The 20,938-nt window shown below is 43.5% G+C and overlaps 2 protein-coding genes across 4 annotated transcripts; one reads left to right on the top strand and one right to left on the bottom strand.

Annotated features, from left to right (window-relative positions):
- The first annotated feature begins 929 nt into the window (after nt 1-929).
- LOC124652628 (probable spastin homolog spas-1) lies at nt 930-6,272 on the top strand. 3 transcript variants are annotated; one of them, XM_047191670.1, is made up of 19 exons: nt 930-996; nt 1,163-1,299; nt 1,473-1,612; nt 1,707-1,796; nt 1,889-1,941; nt 2,025-2,189; nt 2,755-2,847; nt 2,926-3,015; nt 3,430-3,505; nt 3,602-3,698; nt 3,783-3,846; nt 3,920-4,096; nt 4,671-4,793; nt 4,881-4,964; nt 5,055-5,239; nt 5,319-5,457; nt 5,539-5,598; nt 5,676-5,780; nt 5,858-6,272. In XM_047191670.1, the coding sequence occupies exons 1-19, from the start codon at nt 943-945 to the stop codon at nt 5,978-5,980; spliced, it is 2,055 nt and encodes a 684-aa protein (XP_047047626.1). In that variant the 5' UTR covers nt 930-942; the 3' UTR covers nt 5,981-6,272. The 3 variants fall into 3 exon arrangements, with proteins under 3 accessions (XP_047047626.1, XP_047047627.1, XP_047047628.1); XM_047191671.1 differs by lacking the exon at nt 2,755-2,847; XM_047191672.1 differs by lacking the exons at nt 930-996; nt 1,163-1,299 and adding an exon at nt 1,380-1,395.
- Nucleotides 6,273-7,172: 900 nt separating this feature from the next.
- On the bottom strand, nt 7,173-14,443 carry LOC124655023 (condensin-2 complex subunit D3). Its single transcript, XM_047193997.1, has 8 exons — nt 12,383-14,443; nt 10,337-10,828; nt 10,168-10,259; nt 9,502-9,589; nt 9,314-9,428; nt 8,396-8,552; nt 8,141-8,315; nt 7,173-8,048 (listed from the first exon to the last, which is right to left on the bottom strand). Exons 1-8 carry the CDS (start codon nt 14,441-14,443, stop codon nt 7,425-7,427), a joined length of 3,804 nt encoding a protein of 1,267 aa, XP_047049953.1. The 3' UTR covers nt 7,173-7,424.
- Nucleotides 14,444-20,938: the final 6,495 nt, after the last annotated feature.

Here is a 20,938-nt window from a genome sequence, read left to right as displayed (position 1 = left end):
ATGTTTGGGCGGTTTCTTGACAGCGCCTGCGCCAGGTTTTGATGGTTTGGGGGGATACAGAAAACAAATGTAGCGCCTGTACACTTGAGGTTTAAGCTAAACCATGTATGTGCGGTCCCATTCTCTAATCGCGAACAGTTCGTCAGGATTCCATCTGTTGCTCGTTTGAGGCGAATGCCTTCTGTTTCTTTGAGCTCGCTTGCATCAGTTTTTTTTAATGGTTCTAGATCTTCAGGTTCGTTGGTGCCTTGGTGGATCGACCGACTTCAAAACGTCTGCGTTTTCTTGCTGGTTCTTGCTTCTTGGAGCTTGCTTGCTTGCGTCAAGAACATCAAACGTTGATGTTTTGGGGAATTAATTAACAAAAACAATGTAGCGCTTGTAAGCCCTGTACACTAAGGTTTCAACTCTGTCTAGCACTACCCCGCAAAAAAAAACTCTGTCTAGCATCAGATGGTTTCAAGATTCCCTTAGTCCCTGGCCTTTCTGATTGCAGTTCAGGTTTCCTGGTACTTATTTGTTCTTTATCTTCCTGTGCAACATTGTATGGCCACCGTCTGCTGACTCTAACACATTCCTTCTGTGTTGTCACCTATGCGTGAATCAGTTTAATCACTTACTGATACCAACAATCACCGATTGCAGATTTCTCATGTCCACATCTTTGATGCTGAATTTCGTGTCGGCGGAAGTGAAGATTGTCACATTCATTTGAAAGACCATAATGCTAGCCGTATTCTATGCAAGTTGTGGCGCCTTGAGGTACTGGTATCCTTGCTATGGTTCTGCAATAGTAGAGTGCATGCATGTTGTTACATTTCTTGGTTTCTTGCATAAACATTGTGCTGTTTATTCTTCCAGGAGCCAAGTGGATGTCATTTAGAAGTCACAGGCAAAAAGGGTCTGGTTGAACTGAATGGTATAAAATTTACCAAACGAGGCATGGGCTGTCCTCTTATGGGAGGGGATGAACTTGCCATTTGCAAGCATGCCTTTGTATCCTTTTTAATCATAATATGTTACTTTGCTCTTTTCTGTCATCTGTCCTATCTCCATGGATTTCACTAGTAGTAGGTACTCCCATATTGATAAAAGCTGTCAGATTTTTCTTAGTTTGACCTTTTCTCTCAAATCTTATGAGTGTACCTTAACCTGCTGGTAGATTTTCCAGCCTATCAATACTGCATCAGCCACTTTACCTACAAGCAGTTCCCAAATTTTTAAGGATGTATTGAAACAACGAATTCTTGGTCCAGATGCTATTCAATTTACTCTTGACAACTTCCCGTACTATCTTAGGTGATATGCTTAGCTGATTTGTTTCATTAGCTATCCATTATTTATGAGACTTATTCTGTTTATTTATGAACCTTAATCTTGTCAGCTTATGTTTAGGTAAACTTGCTTACTGTATTTGTCTGGATTACCTTTTTCTGATTATTTATCTAATCATCTGTCCTCGTTTTATGCAGTCCGAATACAAAGAGTGTGCTCTTATCAGTTGCATTCCCACACATGGAAAAGAAGCTCATACCCATGGAAAATAAGCTCGTCAAAAGCTTATCAGGAATTTTATCTTTAAACCAGCGAATTCTATTATCTGGTCCATCTGGTATTTTTCAGCATTCTTTTTTGTTTTTTAGATTAACTAAGGCCCAGGGGTTGTGCTGATTACTCTCTGATTGGTAATTTCGTAATGCTTCTAGGGTCTGAAATTTATCAGGAAACATTAATAAAGGCCCTTGCAAAGAATTTTGGTGCTAGACTTCTCATTGTCGATTCTCTTCTGCTGCCTGGTTAGTCTGAACTTGCTGTGCAATGAGCATTTTGGTTACCTACTGATGCTCTTCTGATCCTATTTGTGGTTCGTTATTCGGCATTTCTACAGTTAATGAACTTCGCCCAGAAGTTGAGGCCCTCGGTGTGGATGAGTTAATTGAGGTACTGACTGTTTTTGGTGATCATATTTATCTGAAATTTATTCTTCTACAGCCTGCCACAATATCATTTTCACTGCCTTTCAGGTCATTAAAGAAGAAATCATAAGTAGCACTTTGATTGTGTTACTTAAGGATGTAGAGAAAACCCTGACCGGAAGGACAGAATCACATGCGTCACTAGGGAAAGAACTTCCACCTGGTGTCCTGATAATTGGATCTCACACTGAGAAAGACAGCCCGAATGATAAGGTATACTACTCAATTACCTTTAGGAACTAAATTAAAATTTAACACAACTTTTAAGATGCCATGGGATTGGGTTAAATTTTAATGATGGTTGAAACCCCTATATTTTCGAAATGATGGAAACAGGGGTAAAGCGTAGGCTAGTCCAGATCACTCAGATTTGCTAAACTCTGAAGGACAAATACAAAGTAGGTGGTTTGAGTAATGTTTTGGCACATTAGACTAAACCAAAAAAACTCCTGCCATTAGAGGATTGCTGAATGCCTGAACTCACTAGTTGGCATGCAGGAAATATTCCCTTGCCCCTCTCCTTTTGTGAGCTTTATACTGTTATGTTGAATGTATGTCAACAGAGTGCACTGGTCTGTTTCTTTCATGTTTCACCGAAATTGCCGACCTAACTTTATTTTTATTCATATCCAACAAGATTATCTCTTCTGGACTTTAATATTGCCAGGCAGGCCTTAGCTGACATGAACTCGGTGAACTATTAATCCTTTGCATATTGTTCATGAAGATGCATGATGTAGAATGTTTTAGAACCTAACAAATAATTGAAAATATGCAGGGCTCCTTAGGAAGTATATTGCAAGATGCTGCAGACCCAATGAAGCATCTAAATAATATTTTCCCTAATAAAATTTCCATTGAACTTCCAAAGGTACCCATATCACTTCTGTTAACCATTAGCTTCCATATAGTATTGTATCTAACCTAGAGGTTCATGTTTTTTTGTTAGGACGAAGCACACCTATCAGAGTTGAAGAAACTACTAAGACATGATGCTGGAAACCTTAGAGCGAAAGCCAACACTCTTAATCTTCATAAGGTAAGCTGCAAAAAGGAGTCTCTAAAGAAGTTGACTGTGAATTTATAGTGGGACCCTACACGGTTACAATTATATATGTAGGACTGTTTGCTCGAGAAACTTAATTGGATGTTCCGTTTCTAATTTGCTATCTGATTGAAATGTAAACTTATGTAGTTATATGTATAGTGCTCATTATACAAAAGAAGTCCTTTAAAATGACTTTGTGGGTCTCTACTTGTAATCAATGTACTACTAAAATATCCCCTTAGAAACCACAGATAGATGTGGAACAACATTTGCTAGAATGGTGGTACTTGGTACCTTCAGTTACAAATGTCCTCCACCATTCTTTTCCATCCTTGATCAGAAAACTATGAACTTTGTGAGTGACATCTTCGGTATACATGATTATTACATTGGTTTATAATGTAGTTTCTTACCGACCGTGGATTGGGGTGCGACAGTATTGAAGAATTACCCATCAAGGATCGATTGCTGACTCATCAGGGTAAGTTGTTCCTTGCTCAGACATGGATCAATTGTTCATATATTTTCAATAATAAATATAAATACTGAAAACTTGTTATTTTCCGATTTATTTCAGAGGTGGATAAGGCTGTTGGTAGTGGTTTATATTATTGCCTTCGGCAGAATAAACCCCACATGCTCAAGGATGCCAAACTTGTACTATCAGCAGAAAGGTAAATTTATGATGCAACTATCAGACATCAAAATAAACTTGTTAGGTGTTTCTGTGGAATGCTTAGTTAACTTTATGGTTGCAGTCTCAGGTATGGGCTTAGCCGTCTAAACAACCTGAACAGTCGTAGCTCAAAGAAAGCACTGAAGGTTTCCCTCGCCTCTCTGTCTATTTATTCAAAAGTCCCTGATGCGTAAATTCATCCAAGTCCCTTTTTTTCAGGATTTGGTAGAGAATCAGTTTGAGAGAAATCTCCTGTCAGATATTATTGAGCCTGATAATATTGGAGTAACCTTTGACGATATTGGAGCGCTGGAGAATGTAAAAGATACATTAGAGGAATTGATTATTGTCCCTCTAAAAAGACCTGAATTATTCAGCAAAGGGCAGCTATTAAAGGTACTCATGTACATTCAGCTATTTGGTCTTGATTTTTTTGAAAAGGGGATATATTGCATTTAAGCATAGTGTTGGGATTTATCAAACATAAGTTCAAGCATGATAGATATCCATGCTGGGAAGAGTGATGTGACACACCTGAACATAAGAAACATCTATTATGAACTATCCAGTTCTTTTTTGATCATGTGTGCATTTTCTCTCTTCAGTTTTGAGGATGTTGTAACAAAACCTAGAATGTTCCATATTTTTCAACATCAAAGTGTAACCAATATGGTTCACCAAAACAGAGTACCAGATACATATTATCTTTGAATGTACGAATTACGAATTCTATAAATTTGGTTGCCTCACAATATGATCAATGGTTGTGGTTAGTCTGGCCGTAGTAACTAGGAGTTAGGATGGTGCTCTAATAAAGACATTATGATCCTTTGTATTGAGATTTTTAAAAATTATCTGAACAGCTGGATACTGGGTTATGAGGAGATAAATAAGTATATTTTTACATGAAAAAAAAATGTTGTGAAGGTTGATAACTCACTGCATTGAAGTACCACTTTCATGTTGGCAGCCAGTGAAGGGAATATTGTTCTTTGGACCTCCCGGCACTGGCAAAACAATGCTTGCAAAAGCAGTAGCTACCGAATCAGGTGCAAAATTTATCAACATAGCAATGTCAAGCATCACGTCAAAGGTATGTTCAATCAAAATATCAATTGGTTGCAGTGCTCTTCTGTGTGATATCCTCTTAAAGATGGTCTTTTTTTTCATCTTTTTTCAGTGGCATGGGGATGGAGAGAAATATGTGAAGGCCGTTTTCTCTTTGGCAAGTAAAGCATCTCCGTCTATAGTATTCCTTGATGAGGTGTGCATGCGGGAAATTAAGTCTATAATCAGTATTCACTCGCTTTCCCCCTTTATGTTTTATGCTCACATTTTTGTATTTCTTATACAGGTTGACAGTATGCTTGGAAGGAGAGCAAATCCAGGAGAGCATGAAGCCATGCGCAAGATGAAAAATGAATTTATGGTACATTGGGATGGATTGCGTACTAAAGATAAAGAACGTGTATTGGTTCTTGCGGCCACAAATAGGCCTTTTGACCTTGATGAGGCAGTCATTCGAAGGTTCCCTCGCAGGTAGTTCCTCTATATTTTCTTAAACTTTGTCAAATTTAGGATTGTTCGTTAACTCTTAGGTGCTGGTTCTTCTTGGCAGATTCATGGTGAACCTTCCTGATGCATCAAGCAGAGAGAAAATTTTGAAACTGATACTGTCCAAAGAAGAGTTGGCAGCAAACGTGGATCTTCAGTCACTCGCCAATATGACTGATGGATTTTCAGGAAGTGACTTAAAGGTATGTTGATGTGCCTTTTTTTATGCTCTTTAGCAGAGTGAGAAGGTATCACCAACTTCTTATCGACTTCCTTCTCCCCAGAGTCTCTGTCTAGCTGCAGCACAACGGCCCATTCGCGAAATCATTCACAGAGAAGAAGAGGTGTGCACATGAGCTCCTCCGTTTCTTCCCCTGCAGCGCATACACCGGTGTTGCTGAATTCTTGCTGTCTTGTGCAGGAGAAGCGTCTAGCGAGAGTTGAAGGTAGGCCTGAGCCTCCATCGCGAGGTAGCGATGACATCCGCCCTCTTAGCATGGATGATTTGATACTTGCCCGTGGTCAGGTGAGGAACCACACAACACTTACCTCAAATCTACTGCTTATTGAGCATATGATAACCAGTGGCACGATTCGTTGTAGGGATGCGCTAGCTTATCATCTGACTCAAAAACAACGAGTGCACTTATTCGGTGGAACGAGCTGTATGGCGATGGCAGGTCAAGGAAGAAGAAGACGAAGAAAAATCTGAGCTACTTCGTGTAGGTAGAACCACACCCTCTGTACAGTTGCTATACTGCTCTGGAGCTTTGGCATTGCAAGTTGGCATGCTGAAAATGAGTCGTGTTTTTGTCTGCTCCCTCCGACGCCCCCTGTAACTACATTTTTCCCACCTAGTCATCTTGGTTGATGATTTGAGTCGAGGTTGACATCATTTAGCTATAGACCTTTTCAGAAGGTAAAGAAAAATGATATAGGGATGTTGTTCTGCCACCTCAAGTTGTATGTGGTTTACTGTGGTCCAGCAAAACAGTTGATGTGTAGAGTGCCAGCTGTATGTAACTTCTCATTCTTGCATTCATTGCGATTATACACCTCAAGTTGTATGTATGTAGTTTTCTGTGGTACAGCAAAATTTTGATCTGTACAGAGCCAGTTGTATGTAACTTCATTCTTGTATTCGTTGTAGTGGTTGCGATCTTACACTTTCCGGATTTTCTGGTGAACTCAAACCCGTTGTGATGTGAACGCATTCAGTTAGACATCAGAGAAACAGATTTATCAAGGCGAAAGCTGGAACGCATACCACATTCTTGTATTCTTTGTCATGTGCAAAATTTTAAAAGGCTGGAGCAGCATTTTCCAAGTTTTTTTTTAAGGGAAAAAAGGTAGAAGATCCTCTACCTTGTGAAATGAAGAAAAAAAATGAATGGGAGGACTGCTGAAAAAGGCAACGGCAACTCTGATGTGCGTCTGCCTTTGATTAAAGATTGTGTCGTCATCTTCCAGGTTCAGAATCTAGCTGAAAGTCTGAATCCATGAATAGTTCGTGTGGAACTGGACCATTTCAATCAGCGATCTCCACAAGGGTGTGTCTGGGCTATGCACATCATTGTTGTTTTTCCAGAAAAAAGCCAGGCGGAGCTTCTCCACGGCCTCAAGCTTTGCGGATCATCTGCTGCACAACATCGGGCGATAGCGCCTTGCCTGGCCTGGCCCCTTTCTGGATTCTGAATCTTTCTCCAGCACTCCCGTTTATCAGCATCTGTGTTTGTGATGCCAACAGCAAGTGAGCTGAGCCATTTTTCCAGGAACCCTGGCTTTCATGGTATGAACTGTATCCAATGATTTCTGGAAGTCAAGCTTGAGCGCAAAAAATCAGGGCTGCTTTCTCAACTGTGGATTTATTTTTGAGAATTCTGGAGCTACATTGACTCATGCAATTATTTTGAGAATACACACATTTATTTCAGTTGTCTCTGTAACATTAGCTTGCAAGAAGGCAGAAATAGCGTTGCCATCATTTAAGCTTTCTCGATACAATTCAAATACTAAATTGAACGCATCTAAAAGATCGGTCAAGAACAAAGAAACTCATTGAGAAGATGAGCAGCCTAGTAAAATCAGTCCATCAGCATCATGAATGAACTACCCTAAGCTGACCGTCAGAACAACCAACCCAAGTTAGCTACCATCAGGTGAGCATGTGTTAGTTCTCATCGTCTGACCCAAATGGCTCGAGCCGCCTCACTGACTCCAGAACAGCAGCCGGACGGCGCGAGGCACTCAGCCCTCCAGGCCCCAGCACTGACTTCATCTTGGGCACGCTCATTGTGTGCAGTGGTGGCGTCGGCACGTTTCGGTTCATCTCCTTGAGGACCGACCGCACCGTGGCCTTCGCGGCCACATCGCCCTGCCCTGGACCCGGGGAGCTCCCGCTGGGACCAGCCTCTGCTGCTTCCTTGGACAACTTCCCCTTCCCAGCCTCGAACTTGTGCATGTCGTAGAGGAGCTCCCTCTGGAGCTGCTTATCCGCCACCAGGATCTCATCAATCTCATTCTTGTAGTCCTTGAGCAGCGCCCGAAGGCACTCCATCAGGCACCCTGTGAGAGGGCTGTTCTTGCTCTCCAGCAGCCGCTTCAGCTCGATGAATATCGGGATCGCGATCTGGATCAGGTTCTTCTTCGCCACCTGGGTCACCGCCCTTCCTTTGGCCGCGTTGAGGGCGCTTGCTGTCCCGCTGTCTCCGCCTTCATCATCCATCTCGGAGTTGTCTGTGCAGATGCTCGGATGGATGCGCATCTCCTTGCAAGCCAGTATTTGCAGAGCATCCTGTAGGAAAGAAGACCATGTCATCACAATTCACAACTAAATACAGGACATTATATAGTTACTCCTATCCAATGCCCATGCAATTTGTGTACCTGAAGCACAGCCCTTCCAGCTGCATCATCAACGCTAAGCAAGCCATCACAAGCACCTGCTAAGATCTCGGCACATAACTTGGCTGATGTAGCTAGAAGGTGCTCTGGGGCCATCTGTTTCAACAGGGACACATATATGTGCATTCTTTTTGACCTTGATCTTTCATCAGTTCCTCTGCAACAAAAATGCTCATAATAAATGTCCGACAAAGGTGAACATGGTTTCTGCAAAGTGAACATCATGCATATGCTTACCCTATAGCAAAAAGGGTTGATCCTCGGACAGAACCTTGAGAACCTTGAGAACTTTGAGAGCCTTGGGACTCACTAAATCCACCACCGTGACCTGTATAATCGTTTAGGACGTAGATAGCTTCTATGAAACTGTTATATGCAAGAAGTGGCGCTTTAGCTGCAACAGCATTTAAGTTCATGTTAGGCAGTCGCTTAAAACATGGGTACAGAAATACGAAAAATTTCAACACAAAATCCATTTGGAGAAGAAAAATAAGATCAACAATCTTAGAATGGATGACGGTACTGTGGTAGACAAGCTAGCTGATATGGAGCATATGACTACAGCCTTTTTCCAAGAACTGTACACAGCAGATCAGAGTGTAATTCCACAGATAGAATTTGATCACGTTGAACCCCAGGTCAACCAGATCATGAATGAGAATCTATGCAAGGTTTTTTGGGATGGACAAATAAGTAATGCAAGGATTTTTCGGATGACAGATCAAGGCTTTGGTCTATCTACCAGGAAAACAAACTGGCGATAACAAAGATCCATGAGAGTGTCGTTAGATTCTCCAAGCAAGATACCAATAGGATAGCTGATTTCCTTGGCGAACACACAATCTTTCTGGCAACAGGGTGATGAAAGAGGATCTTCCATCCCCAGTAAGAGAACTTGTAAAAAGCAATTCAGACTCTGTGTGTTTCAGATATATAAAGTTCTCAGTTCCTCAACAAAAACAAAAAACAAAAAATAGGCCCACTCAAAGCCCCAGGGAGTTGTGTTAGCAGGGAGTTGTGTTGTCGGGTGTTGCAGGGCCAAGTCCCGACCCGCGCGTCAGAATTGGTGATGCGTGACTGTATGGATTTTTCTGTTTCCTGATTCATACATAACCCCAGTTCAAAATAAGGGGTAAAGAATACCAAGAGTAAAACCTTTTAAGATGCTCCCAAAGAGGTAGTCAGCCAAATGCCTTATCTTCTCTGATTCATCAACTAAAGATGGCAGAAACCGAAGGAAAACTACTCCTCTCCATTTTACGTAATCCCTCTGGATAAAAGGAATAGCTTCATTAAATCAGCGCATGAACATTCAGATGTAACACTGAAAGAATGATAAGCACCTGCAGCAACTTCGCGAGTAGGACAAATGTTTGTCTCCGTACGACTTCACAGGGATCACGCAGTGATTTTGTTATTTTTGACATATAACTGAAAAATAGGAGGTCAGTGAAAGCTCACAAGTGCAAATGTAATAATTAACTATTTGAAGAAAAAACCATGTACACGAAAATATACGAGGAAAACTAGAAAGTGCAGAACTGCTATTGGTATATGCGAAAAAAATATTCTTATTATTTGATATCAATTGCCAGCAATAGTTGCAGCTCCTGCTCCAATACCATCAAACTAAATCTCAGGTATCTTGCTGAGTTTCAAAGATGTGGTATTTCCATTTTAGTAGACATGGAATATGGAGTTAACTGAATTCATATTGGATCAATCACTGATATTGGATCAATCACTGGAATTATTAAACTTGGAAAATGGCCAAGCCCAAGAAAAAGGGAAAGCAAATAATTGTATCATACTTTGTCATGTAAATATAGATATATGTGAAATTCTCAGTGTGGACACTAATAATATCTCATGTACATGATGTGACTGTAGAAGCAACCTCCTAATATATGGGAACATGCAGATTTGTTGGAAAGAAATGCTGTAACAGAATCCTGGAAGGTAATGCTATGAGTATCAGTGGTTTATATGATCGTTGAGAGTATGCTCACCAGTCGACTAGTGCGGTATAGCGGACATAGAAGTCAGCCATGGCAATCATGATATTATTCCGAAGGGTAGCCAAATCACTCCGCTCAAGCTCCTAATTTATACAAGGAACATTGAGTGTTTATCTATTAAGAGAAATCATGGGAGTTAGAGTGATTGGAGGCTACGCACCTGAACAAAAAGTGGAATATAGCGTTTTGCTAATTTGTCATCTACCAGGCATAGTTTTGCCATTGTGTCCCATGACTGTATATACAAAGATGGAGCTAGCTCTTTGAAAGAAACATCTCCACCAGCAAGGTTTTTTGGCCTTGGCTCAGAGTTTCCAGAGGTTATAATTGTGTGCAGCAAAGGGATGATGCCTTGCACACTAGCATCAGGGCAAGCTAGGATCAGTGATCCAACGGTGAAGACAGAAATAACAGCTTCTGACATCGCTTTTGATGTGGATGCGCCTTTTCTTCCCTTGAGTTTGCCAGTCGGAGGTGTAAAGAAGCTACAACCCCTGGAATCTTGTGATGTTCCTTTTATGTAGCTGTCCAGATTAGCAACTGCTTTATTGATAAGTTGCTGGACCCACTTCATTATTAGTTCTTCACCTTCCTTAGCCGTCTTAGCTTTCCGTTTACATAAAGTTTTCAGTGATTTTACATGGGCATCGACCTGTATGTGCAAGTAAATAAGACATTATCATCAAGATATGGAAGTCTTACTTCTATTAAGAGTGATGTTGCCTACAGAACAATGATATGCATTTACTCAACAACCCAGAAATCTCTCATGAAAAAATAACACGAATGCATGAGGAGCATTTTTGCAGAACTTCAGGAATACTTAATGAAAGCAACACATAGATACTGGATAATCTTGTCATTCAAGTCCATACCCGCAACAAGTGGGTTTTACAGAGCCATTTTGTGACTGCGGTAATTGCTGCAGGTAAGCTGGAAGGATATACCTTTCAGCAAATTAACATAGCGGTATTATACTTAGGTGACTGCATGGGTCAACACTCCTGCCTGTTAAATAACCATAACATGTTTACCTATATTCAAGGCTTTAACAAATGCAGTAGTGTACAAGAACTATCAGTACACTCCCAGTCCCAATAGAGTGAGCAATAGAGCTAGTGTACAGTGTAACGGTAAATACTAGATATATGCCTGGATTTCAGTGGATTTAACTGAGATTTTGGTGCTTTTAGAAGTTAATTGCAAACTGGCCCAGTAGTCCCTAATAAAACTGAGCATGAGATTCCATCGCGAAGCTCCTGCTTAATTGTGTTTGCACTTGGCTTGCCTTGGGCCCTCAAGGTGGTTGGCTCAAGGAGTTTACATAGCCACGTTCCGCATCACCGCCTTGTAGTTTTTACCCACAACTTCTTGCTTAATTCCCCTAAAAAATGTGTCTTGCTCAACTAAGAGCTGCAGTACTAATTAAGTATTATTTTAACTAGTGATCAGCTAGATAAGTAAGACAAGTACTCTTCTGGTGTGCTCGATACACCACTCGTGGCTCATTTTGAAGATTAATTGCATTGTATAGATCATTCTTTTGGATTTCACGCAGTCCAAAACGTTCCAAGTGCTAACTGAGCAAAGGAGTGGACCAATTGCTCTAGACAGAGAGCAAGATAGAAAATGCCAAATTCAAGCTTGCAGTGCTATTTATGCATTTTTATATAAGAAATTTTTATTATTGAAATTCTTGCTAAAATCAAAATTTCTGTAACTGCTGATAAACTCCCTTCCCAGAAAGTGTTAGCCTTATTGCTAGCCTTTTGGTTGAGAGAGACATGTCAACTGTTAAAGTCTTATTGCTAGCCTTGTGGGCATCAATGACTAAATACGGAGGAACACCAAGCATAAGTACAGAAGTAACTCAGCTGGAGGTAATAGATAGCAACAGTTGGTCAAAGAATTTCCAAATGATGCAAACCGCAATAGATGGGTGTATTCTAGGGGAACTGGCAAGTGTGAAAGTGCAAATTCACAGCGCTTTACAAACAAGGTGAAATGGAATATAAAAACTGCTTCCTAAAAAATGAGAGATCATGCAGCACAAACGGAAAACAAAAAAATTGCTATGGGCGTCAACAATTCATAGTTCTTGCTAGTCAAAAGGTAATATGTATATGGGGATTCTTGTTACAAGCATAGATGCATATGAGAAAGCTCATTACATTCGAAATTCTGCATTGATTCGTTAAATGCTTACCTCACTCAGGTTCATATCAAAATTCTCAATCCGTGTGAGCAAGCTGTGTGCCAGTTCTGCTGCAGGCTCCACGGGTAGCTCCATGGAGACATTCGAAATAGTTTGCAGGAGTGAAACACGATCCAAAGCCCAGAGCGCAGAATTTGGATCCCCTTCAGAAGAAGCTTTACCCGTGTCTTCTTGGCCAACATTATCAAGGAGTTTCCAGTGGTGGGAGAGGAACTTCCAGTTAACTGATTTAGGTGCAAATGAGGAGATCTCAGAAAGAAGCCACCAAGCCCCGGCTGGTGCAGTCCATTTCTCAATTGGCTTAGAGCTTCTGAGCCACAAGGATTCAGATATTGTCACGATATTCTGGAGTGAAGTAGCAAGCAGTGGTCTCAGCTTTTTCTTCTTCCCGAGGCTTGCACATATCCTTTTTATGCATGGAGCAACCTCTCCGTCGCATATGCTTTTCAGCAAATCGAGTGTCCCTTCCGGGAACACCTCCTCCAAGTTGACGGAGTCGTCACCCAGGTGCAAATTGGCAGCTTTGCAGACCCTGTTCAGAACCAGCTCAAGAAACAAGTTCTCGCATTCCTCTTGGATACTGGTCTCGCTATCGATCACCAGCGATGGCACAGCTTGAAGCCACTCTTTCGTCACTCTCTCATCAGGGAATTTCCGGAACACCTCTGAGATGGCTGCAAGAGCCGCCTTGCGAATGCTGACCAGCGGATCAGAGCACGCAGCCCCCATTGCACTAAGTAGCGACTCGTCGACAGGCCTGCCGATCAAACCAATCGCCTTGGTGATGAGCACAAGCGCAGCCTTCCTCACAGCAGCCTTATCATCAATGCACCGCCGCCTCAACAGCTCCCCGAGATCCATGTTCCCGATCGTCATTACCTCCTGCAACCGAGCGACCTCCACGCCTCTTTCAGACAGCATGTCAAGCGCCTGGGCTGCATTCGTCAATGCCCGAGCCCGGACCCCTCCGACGGTATCGGAACACCTCTCCACCAGCACGCGGACACACTTTAGCCCCCAGGAGTCCTCTCCCAGACTAGATTCCTCCATTTCCGATGGCAGCAGCACCGGCAGCATCGCCAGGACCATGTCCACCGCAAAGAGCCGCCCCTTTGCCTTCCCCTTGGCCATGGTCACCACAAACGCAGTGAATCCCTCCCTTTCATGCGGCTGCAATGCCTGCACCACCTCGACTATCGCCTCGACCGCCAGCCCCCTCGCCTCCGTCTTCTCTGGCGCCTTCATGGCCAGCAACCTCGGCAGGTACTCCACCAGTTTCCTGACCCCCTCCTCATCACCCAGAGGCACAACCTTCCTTACCAGGAACTCCACGGCGGCGGCCCGCGCAGCCGATTTCGCACCCGAGAGCGCCACCGGGAGCAGCGCGCGTATCACGTCCTGCAATGCCTCGGCGTTGCGGTTGGATCCGAGGACGGCGGCGAGGACATTGAAGGCCGCGAGCTCGGTGGCGGTGTCGATGAGCGACCTCCGCGCGTCCGGGTGCTCCCCGAGAGGCAGCCTCCCCGCGGCATCGGCGAGCAGGGGGAGTGCCTCCGGGAGAAAGGACGGGGACCGCGGGGTTGCCTGCTGGCGCTGGTTCTTGCGCTTGCGGGGGTTGCCGTGGCCTGAGCTGGAGTTAGGGTTTGGGGCGTCGGCGGCGGAGGAGGAAAGCGCCTTGCGGAGGGCGAGGAGGAAGGAGAGGAAGGGGAGTGGGGAAAAGAGGGAGAGGAACGGGGAGGCGGGGGCTAGCAGGAGGCGGAGGTAGGCGGCGGCGGCGGGTGCGGGGTGGGTGGAGAAGGAGGAGGTGAGCGGCGCGAGGAGGGAGGAGGCCGGGAGGCCGGCGGCGGCGAGGCGGGGGAAGAGGGAGGCGGAGACGGCCGCGGAGGAGAGGAGGGTGAGGGAGGGGAGGGACAGGGGCGGGGATGTGGCGGAGGAGGAGGATGAGGAGGAGCGGCGGTGGAGGGTGGCGAGCTCGGAGAGGAAGGCGGAGAGGGATCCGGTGGCGGAGGCGGGGGAGTCGATGTCGTCGACGTCCATGTCGTCGGCGTCCATGGGGGATTGCGGCGGAGTGCGGGAATTTGAAATCTGTGGTGGGGTTTGGAGGTGGGAGACGGAGACGGAGCGGAAGAATGAATTTCGAGAGAAAGACGTTTTCGTGGTTTCGAGACCTGGGCATGTGTCGGGCCGGGCCGGGCCAAGGAAAGCCCGACGCTAAAAATCCGGCCCAAGCCCGGCCTGGCCCGACCAAATACCCACCAAGCCCATTGGGCCGCGGGCCAGACCGTAGTGTTAAACTGTGTTTTTGGGCTACCCAGGCCTGGTCCGGCCCGACAGGTGGGCCAACATTTCTCGGTCCATGTCCGAGTTTTTCGGGCCGGGCTTCATGTCGGGCTGCCCATAGCCAGGTATGTCATAGCCAGTGGTAGCAAAATAAATACGAAGTAGGACTACTAAACAATTTGGGTCGTGGACCGCCAATTTTTGGTCGTGGGCCACCAGCGGACCAGCACGTGCCCGGTGCCCCCGCGGTATGTTATGTCCATGATCCTCCCCGCCGGGTCCTCCTCCCTCGCGTCCCAGCGCCCCCTATCCTCCGCTTCGCTGAAGCACTTCCTTAACTGGACCTCGTTCGTGGCCTAAATAGTTACCACTCGTTTCTTCCGCGTTGTGATGGTTGTTCTGTTCCTTTCACTTCCAGACCTGGTTCATTCATTCCGGGCCGCGTTTCCGCGCGTTCTCGCTCCGGGTGCTAACATTGGTGGGAGTTGGGTATATAAACCGGTAGGAATTCATCTATACTTCCGAGGTGGGACTATTTTTCCAGGATGCTTCGTTCGTAGCGCTTCGTTTGCTTGTTGCGGGGTGTTTCGTTCTAACTGTTGGCTTCTGCGTTGACTTCAGAGGTGGGACCGGACCGTTCGCGCGAAATTAATGGAACAAGCAAGGACTTCTAGTTGTTCCATCATTCCAAATGTCCAGGAACAAGTAATCGTAAGGGCATCTCCAACGGCGCGACGCATTTCGGACGTCCGAAATGTCCGTCTGCATCGCGCGGCGGACGCGAGACAGACCGTTTTTGTCTCCGCGTCCGTCTGCACCTAGGGGTGGCTCCAGCGGCCCGACGCATTTTGGCGTTTGCATCAATTATGAAGTTTCGAAACAACAAAATAAGGAATTCAACAAAGTCATACTTATTACATTTAAATTTTTAAAAGTCTACATGAAAATAAGATAGTATTTCTCTAGGCATGATCTTCATGGCCAGCCAATGTCCACTGATGCGCAATCAGATCCGTCTGCAGCTGTTTGGAGACGTTCTCATTACTGACTTCTACATTGATATGTAGATACTCCTGCCAAGATTAAGCTCCAGGAAGTGGCGTCACCAGCTCACCTTGGAATTCCTAGTGGTTCTCATTGCGGCCATCAGGACGCTCGTTCTCAACGATCATGTTGTGCATGATCACGCGGCATGTCATCACCTCATGCATGGTCTTCAGCGATCATGTTCTTGCCGGGTGACGAACAATTGTCCACTGAGCTTGGAGCACACCAAATCCGTGCTCCACATCTTTCCTGCAAGCCTCTTGCATCTTGGCAAACCTCCTCGTCTTCTCGAAGTTTGGATTACGGACAGTCTTCACCAATGTGGCCCAGTCAGGGTAGATGCCATCAGCAAGATAATATGGCTTGTCATATGCATTTTCATTGATCTCATAGCTCACCCGGGGAGCTTTGCCTTGCATGAGCCGGTTGAAAACCGGTGATCGGTGCAACACATTGATGTCATTGTTGGAACCGGCCAATGCCAAATCCATAAATCTTGAGATATGACAGCTTCAAGAATGACAGTTTTTTCCTCCTCATGCCCATTGTACGCACCCTGCCATCCAAATGGACAGTTTTTCCACTCCCAGTGCATGCAATCTATGCTGCCAATCATTCCTGGGAACCCTCTAGACTCGTTGATAGACAGGAGCCGCCTTGTATCCTCAACAGTTGACTCCCTATAGTAATACTCTCCGAACACGGAAATCACGGCTCGGCAAAACCTGTACATGGCCTCAAGGCAGGTGCTCTCACCCATTCGAAGATACTCATCGAATATATCTGCAGCCATTCCGTATGAGAGCATGCGAATAGCCGCGGAGCATTTTTGTTAGGAGGTGAAGCCTAGCGCACCTGTTGCATCGGGCATGCATTGGAAGTAGGGGTCGTAGTTTCGCCCCGTAGAATGACTAAGAACAGGTCCCTTGACATCCTGTACCGGCACCGAAACAGTTTTTTCGGGAACACCGGATTGGTGAGGTGGAAGTAGTCCTTGTGGAGGCGGGTCTGCCCTTCCACTCTGTTGCGCGGCAGGTTTTTGGAGCGCCCCTTCACAGAGCACCGGTGCTCCGGGCCCTGGGTTTGAGGTGAACTCGTGGATCATGGAGGCCGCAGTAGTTGCCAATGTCTGCGTCGACTGATCGTACTCCTCGTCGGAAGAGGAGTCGAAGGCCTCCGCGCGGAACTTGTTCAACATCTGCGTGGGTACAAAGTGCGGATCAATGGCCGCGCACAATGGCGCCGAAAACACGAGTAAGAAACCTACTGACGCAAGTGACCGAACAGGTCGTGGGCGGCGCGGAATGGCGGTGCAACCATGAGCGTTTGGCCCGAAAACAGCCGGTAGGTACGCGGTTGAGCCAAGCCCGAGTACGATCCTGCTCTCTCGCGCTGCGAGAACGGAGCCGACTACTACGGCGGCGGGACGGCGGTGGGAGGGGTTGGGGTGGTGGCGTCGCAGTAGGGCATCAAAGAAGGGGAAAAAGAAGCAAATCGAAGCGGTCGATTTCGCTGTCCCTGACTTGCGGGACCGGGTAACAAATGGAGGACGCTCCGCGCGACCGCCGAGCGTCCGCGGAGACGCAAACCTGGCGCATATTTCCGGTCACGACGGACGAAAACGGTCGCTCAGCGTCTGTTTGCGTCACGCCGCTGGAGATGCCCTAATAACTAGGACTTTTAGTTGTTCCAACATTGGAACCAAGGGTGACGTGGCCTTTTTAGAGGTAGACCAATTTTTCCAGATCACATGAACTGAATTTTACATAGAACTTTTGTAGTAATAATTTCATGAATTATTCCAGAGATTACTAAAAAGTATAATTGCAGAAAATTGCAAAATTAAATAATATGGTGAATAATGTCCACGCTCTTCCTTTTGTTCTTCCAATCTGCTATGTCCCAACTTCTGTAGAAGTGTGCATGAAGCTCCCAACATTTTGGTGAAACATGTGTATTAAGAAAAATAATTCGAAGATAAATGGAACACCAAAAAAGGGATAAATTTGGTAAGAAATAATTATTTGAAGAAATCTGGAATTACAAGAAATTTCATTGATTCCCTCTACACCCTCAACTATCTATTGTTTCAAAGAATAGGAAAAATCATATTTATATTTTAAAAAACCTTGGAATTATGAAAAAACAAAATATCCATCAACTAGTATAGTAGTATTTTAGCACAGTATACATAAGCATAGCGTTATGGGTATGAACGCAAAAAGAGGGACAGAAAAATCATACATTCATTAAGATGAAATCCTTGATCATCTTGCTTTGTTTTGCTAAGTTGTACTGATTAGTAGCAAGTTGGAATAGCAGTTTAGTTTTGATAGCAGGCAAGTCCTCCTTTAGAGCAGAGAGAAAAGTATTAGAAAAAATGTAGTTTAAATGTGTGAGTAGTATTAGAAAAAATGCAGTTTAAAATGTGTGAGTAGTATTCTGGAAATCTTTACTAACACTTGAGAATGAAGGCACTCCGACTCCGTTATATGTCAACATGAAGATTGGGACGAAAAAAACCGAATCATATCTATGAATTAGAAAAAATGATAATTTGAGAAAACATAAAAAATGTAATTAAAAAGAAATATTAGCACATTAAGAAACATCGGTGCTCTTACTTGAAGTTTTGTTTGGGTATAGACACAAATCTCACTTTAAAGTGGGAAATGTTGAAATTGGGGCAATGTGGGTAAGCAAACATGAACAGTTCTTTCACAACTGCATCCACTGATCTGCATTTTGTGTTGGAATGAGGACATCAAAGTACCTGTCCATAAAATTAGCACTAACAAGGAACCACTTCTTGTTTATAGGACAAGGTATGTGTACCTATAAAACCAAATGGAAACATATCAAACATCACTTCAGTCTGGGATTAAAATTTCTTCAAATAACATTGTTTTTCTTATCTGTACTCACCAAAGCAGCATGCTCAAGTCTGAGTCCGACCAATAATTATGTTAGTAATTTTTTGTAAAGCTCGCAATACGTTCTGGATCCATTAGAAGTTCCTATGAAAACATGCCAAAAAGAATTAATTGAATTAAATGTGGAATGCTTGAAGTAAATTCCTATGAAAATGCTTGAAGGAAGTAATTATTACTGTGAGGAAACATATTGGTATTTAAAATGTGCAAACTTACTATTTCTTCAGTAAATGTCATATGCTTCAAGCAAGCAATTTTTTTGTTGCATTTATCTTTCATTTTTGATCATTGAGAATCATTTTGATATATGCATTCATGACATAATCGTTTATGTAACCTCCATTTGACATACACAATGCTAAAGTTATGATACTACTTATGATACTCAGATTTGTGCCACATCAGATTTTTGCTAACATGGTATGCATGATACTACTTATGATACTTCCATTGTGGTTAGTCTAAAAATCTGATGTAACAAACAAATTAATGAGGTGAGAGATGAAAGTGATATCATAATATAATACTATATCATAGCACATAAAACTAGAGAACTTAATGGCAAACACAGCATGTACACAAATTTGCATCGAGATTCTACAAAACATTAAATATGATGATACTATGATACTATCTTATGATACTATGCATCGTGGGGTAGTATCGTAAACTAGTATCATGTGCATGATACTAGTGTATGATACTTCCCATTGTGACTAGTCTAAAGTGAGCAAGTACAATAGAGTCCAGTCAGCTGACTATAAAATATTAAATAATACATTTTAGATGACTTGGAGGATAAAGAAGGGGAGAGAGAAGGGAGGTGAGCTCTTATACAATAGTGCTCCTAGGCACTTTGTAAGAGTGAAAGGTGGGTCATATGTTAGTAAGATGCTTCATTCTTATAACCAACTATTGTACATGTTAGTTATATGGTGACTACAAATGACATGTCATCTTGTTATAGCCAGCAGTTGGCTATATTATTGGAATTGATCTAAGAGCAAGAACAATAGAAGAGTTAGTAGTTGGTTATATGTTTTTGCTATGTCATCTATAGTCTACTTGTAGTCAGCCCATACAATAGTTACATACTAGTATGAACTACTTTATCTGCATATGGCCTACCTTGCAATATCACAAAGTGTCTAGGAGCACGTGTTGCAGCTGGCTATTATCTTGTAGCCTGCTTCCCTTCTCTCTCCTCTTCTCTCTCATCCAACTCAGTAAAATTATATTATTTTAAGTCTTATAGCCTACTGATTGTACCTTACTGTACTTGCTCTAACATGCAAGGATTTTATTTCCTTCCTTACTTCTCCAAATACATCTCGGTCCCACTTGATCAGATCTTTTGAGAGATCATTAAGCTTTGTGTTCATATAATCCAATGTCACACACTCTCCCCAATCTTTCCACCTCTTCTCCACATGTGAGATAAACTGCGGATGGGTCTCCCACATCATCTCAAATTTAAACTACCTCTGGCGTGACCGACTATTAGGCGCAAGGGGCCTCGGCTGCACATTTAAATGAATTGGATATTGGTCAGATTTAACCGACGTCAGATGACTCAACTCAGCCATAGGAAACATCTGCAACCATCTCGGATAGGTCCGAACCATGAACAAATAAAAATATGTGGCACAAGATTTTTGAATTAAACTATAGACAAGAGATAATGTGGCGATAGAGATCGCTTATTCAATGGCTAGAAGGGAGATAGCAATACACAATTTTTTCATCAGAAATTATAGAGGCTCTTTTCCAAATGTTCCCAACAAAGGCGCTAGGGCCGGATGGATTCCTGATGACCCACAAGTATAGGGGTGTATCGTGGTACTTTCGATAAATAAGAGTGTCGAACTCAACGAGGAGCAGAAGGTGTTGACGAGCAATTTTGATTGATGATTCACTGTAAACACTAGAGAACAGCTTTGCAGGGGTATTTGATATTGCAGATAAATAAAGTACGAGTAAATAAAATGCAGTAGTAATAATTGAAGCGAGTGGCCCAATCCTTTTTAGAGCAAAGGACAAGCCGGTTGTTTTACTTATGATGAACAAACGTTCATGAGGACACACGTGAATCACGTCAAGTGCTTTCGCTTGACATAGTTGAACAATATTCAATGGTTTGGTAAATGTTGTGTGGGTGAACCTATGCTGATGCACTACCCCATACTTGGACTAATACATACTTGTGATTATACCTTTTGCAAGCATCCACAACTACAAGAAAGTAATTAAGATAAATCTAACCACAGCCTTGAACTTTCAGATCCTA

The sequence above is a fragment of the Lolium rigidum genome, chromosome 5, assembly GCF_022539505.1.
Source record: "Lolium rigidum isolate FL_2022 chromosome 5, APGP_CSIRO_Lrig_0.1, whole genome shotgun sequence".
Classification (NCBI taxonomy): domain Eukaryota; kingdom Viridiplantae; phylum Streptophyta; class Magnoliopsida; order Poales; family Poaceae; genus Lolium; species Lolium rigidum.
This window is presented reverse-complemented; position numbering and strand designations above follow the sequence as displayed.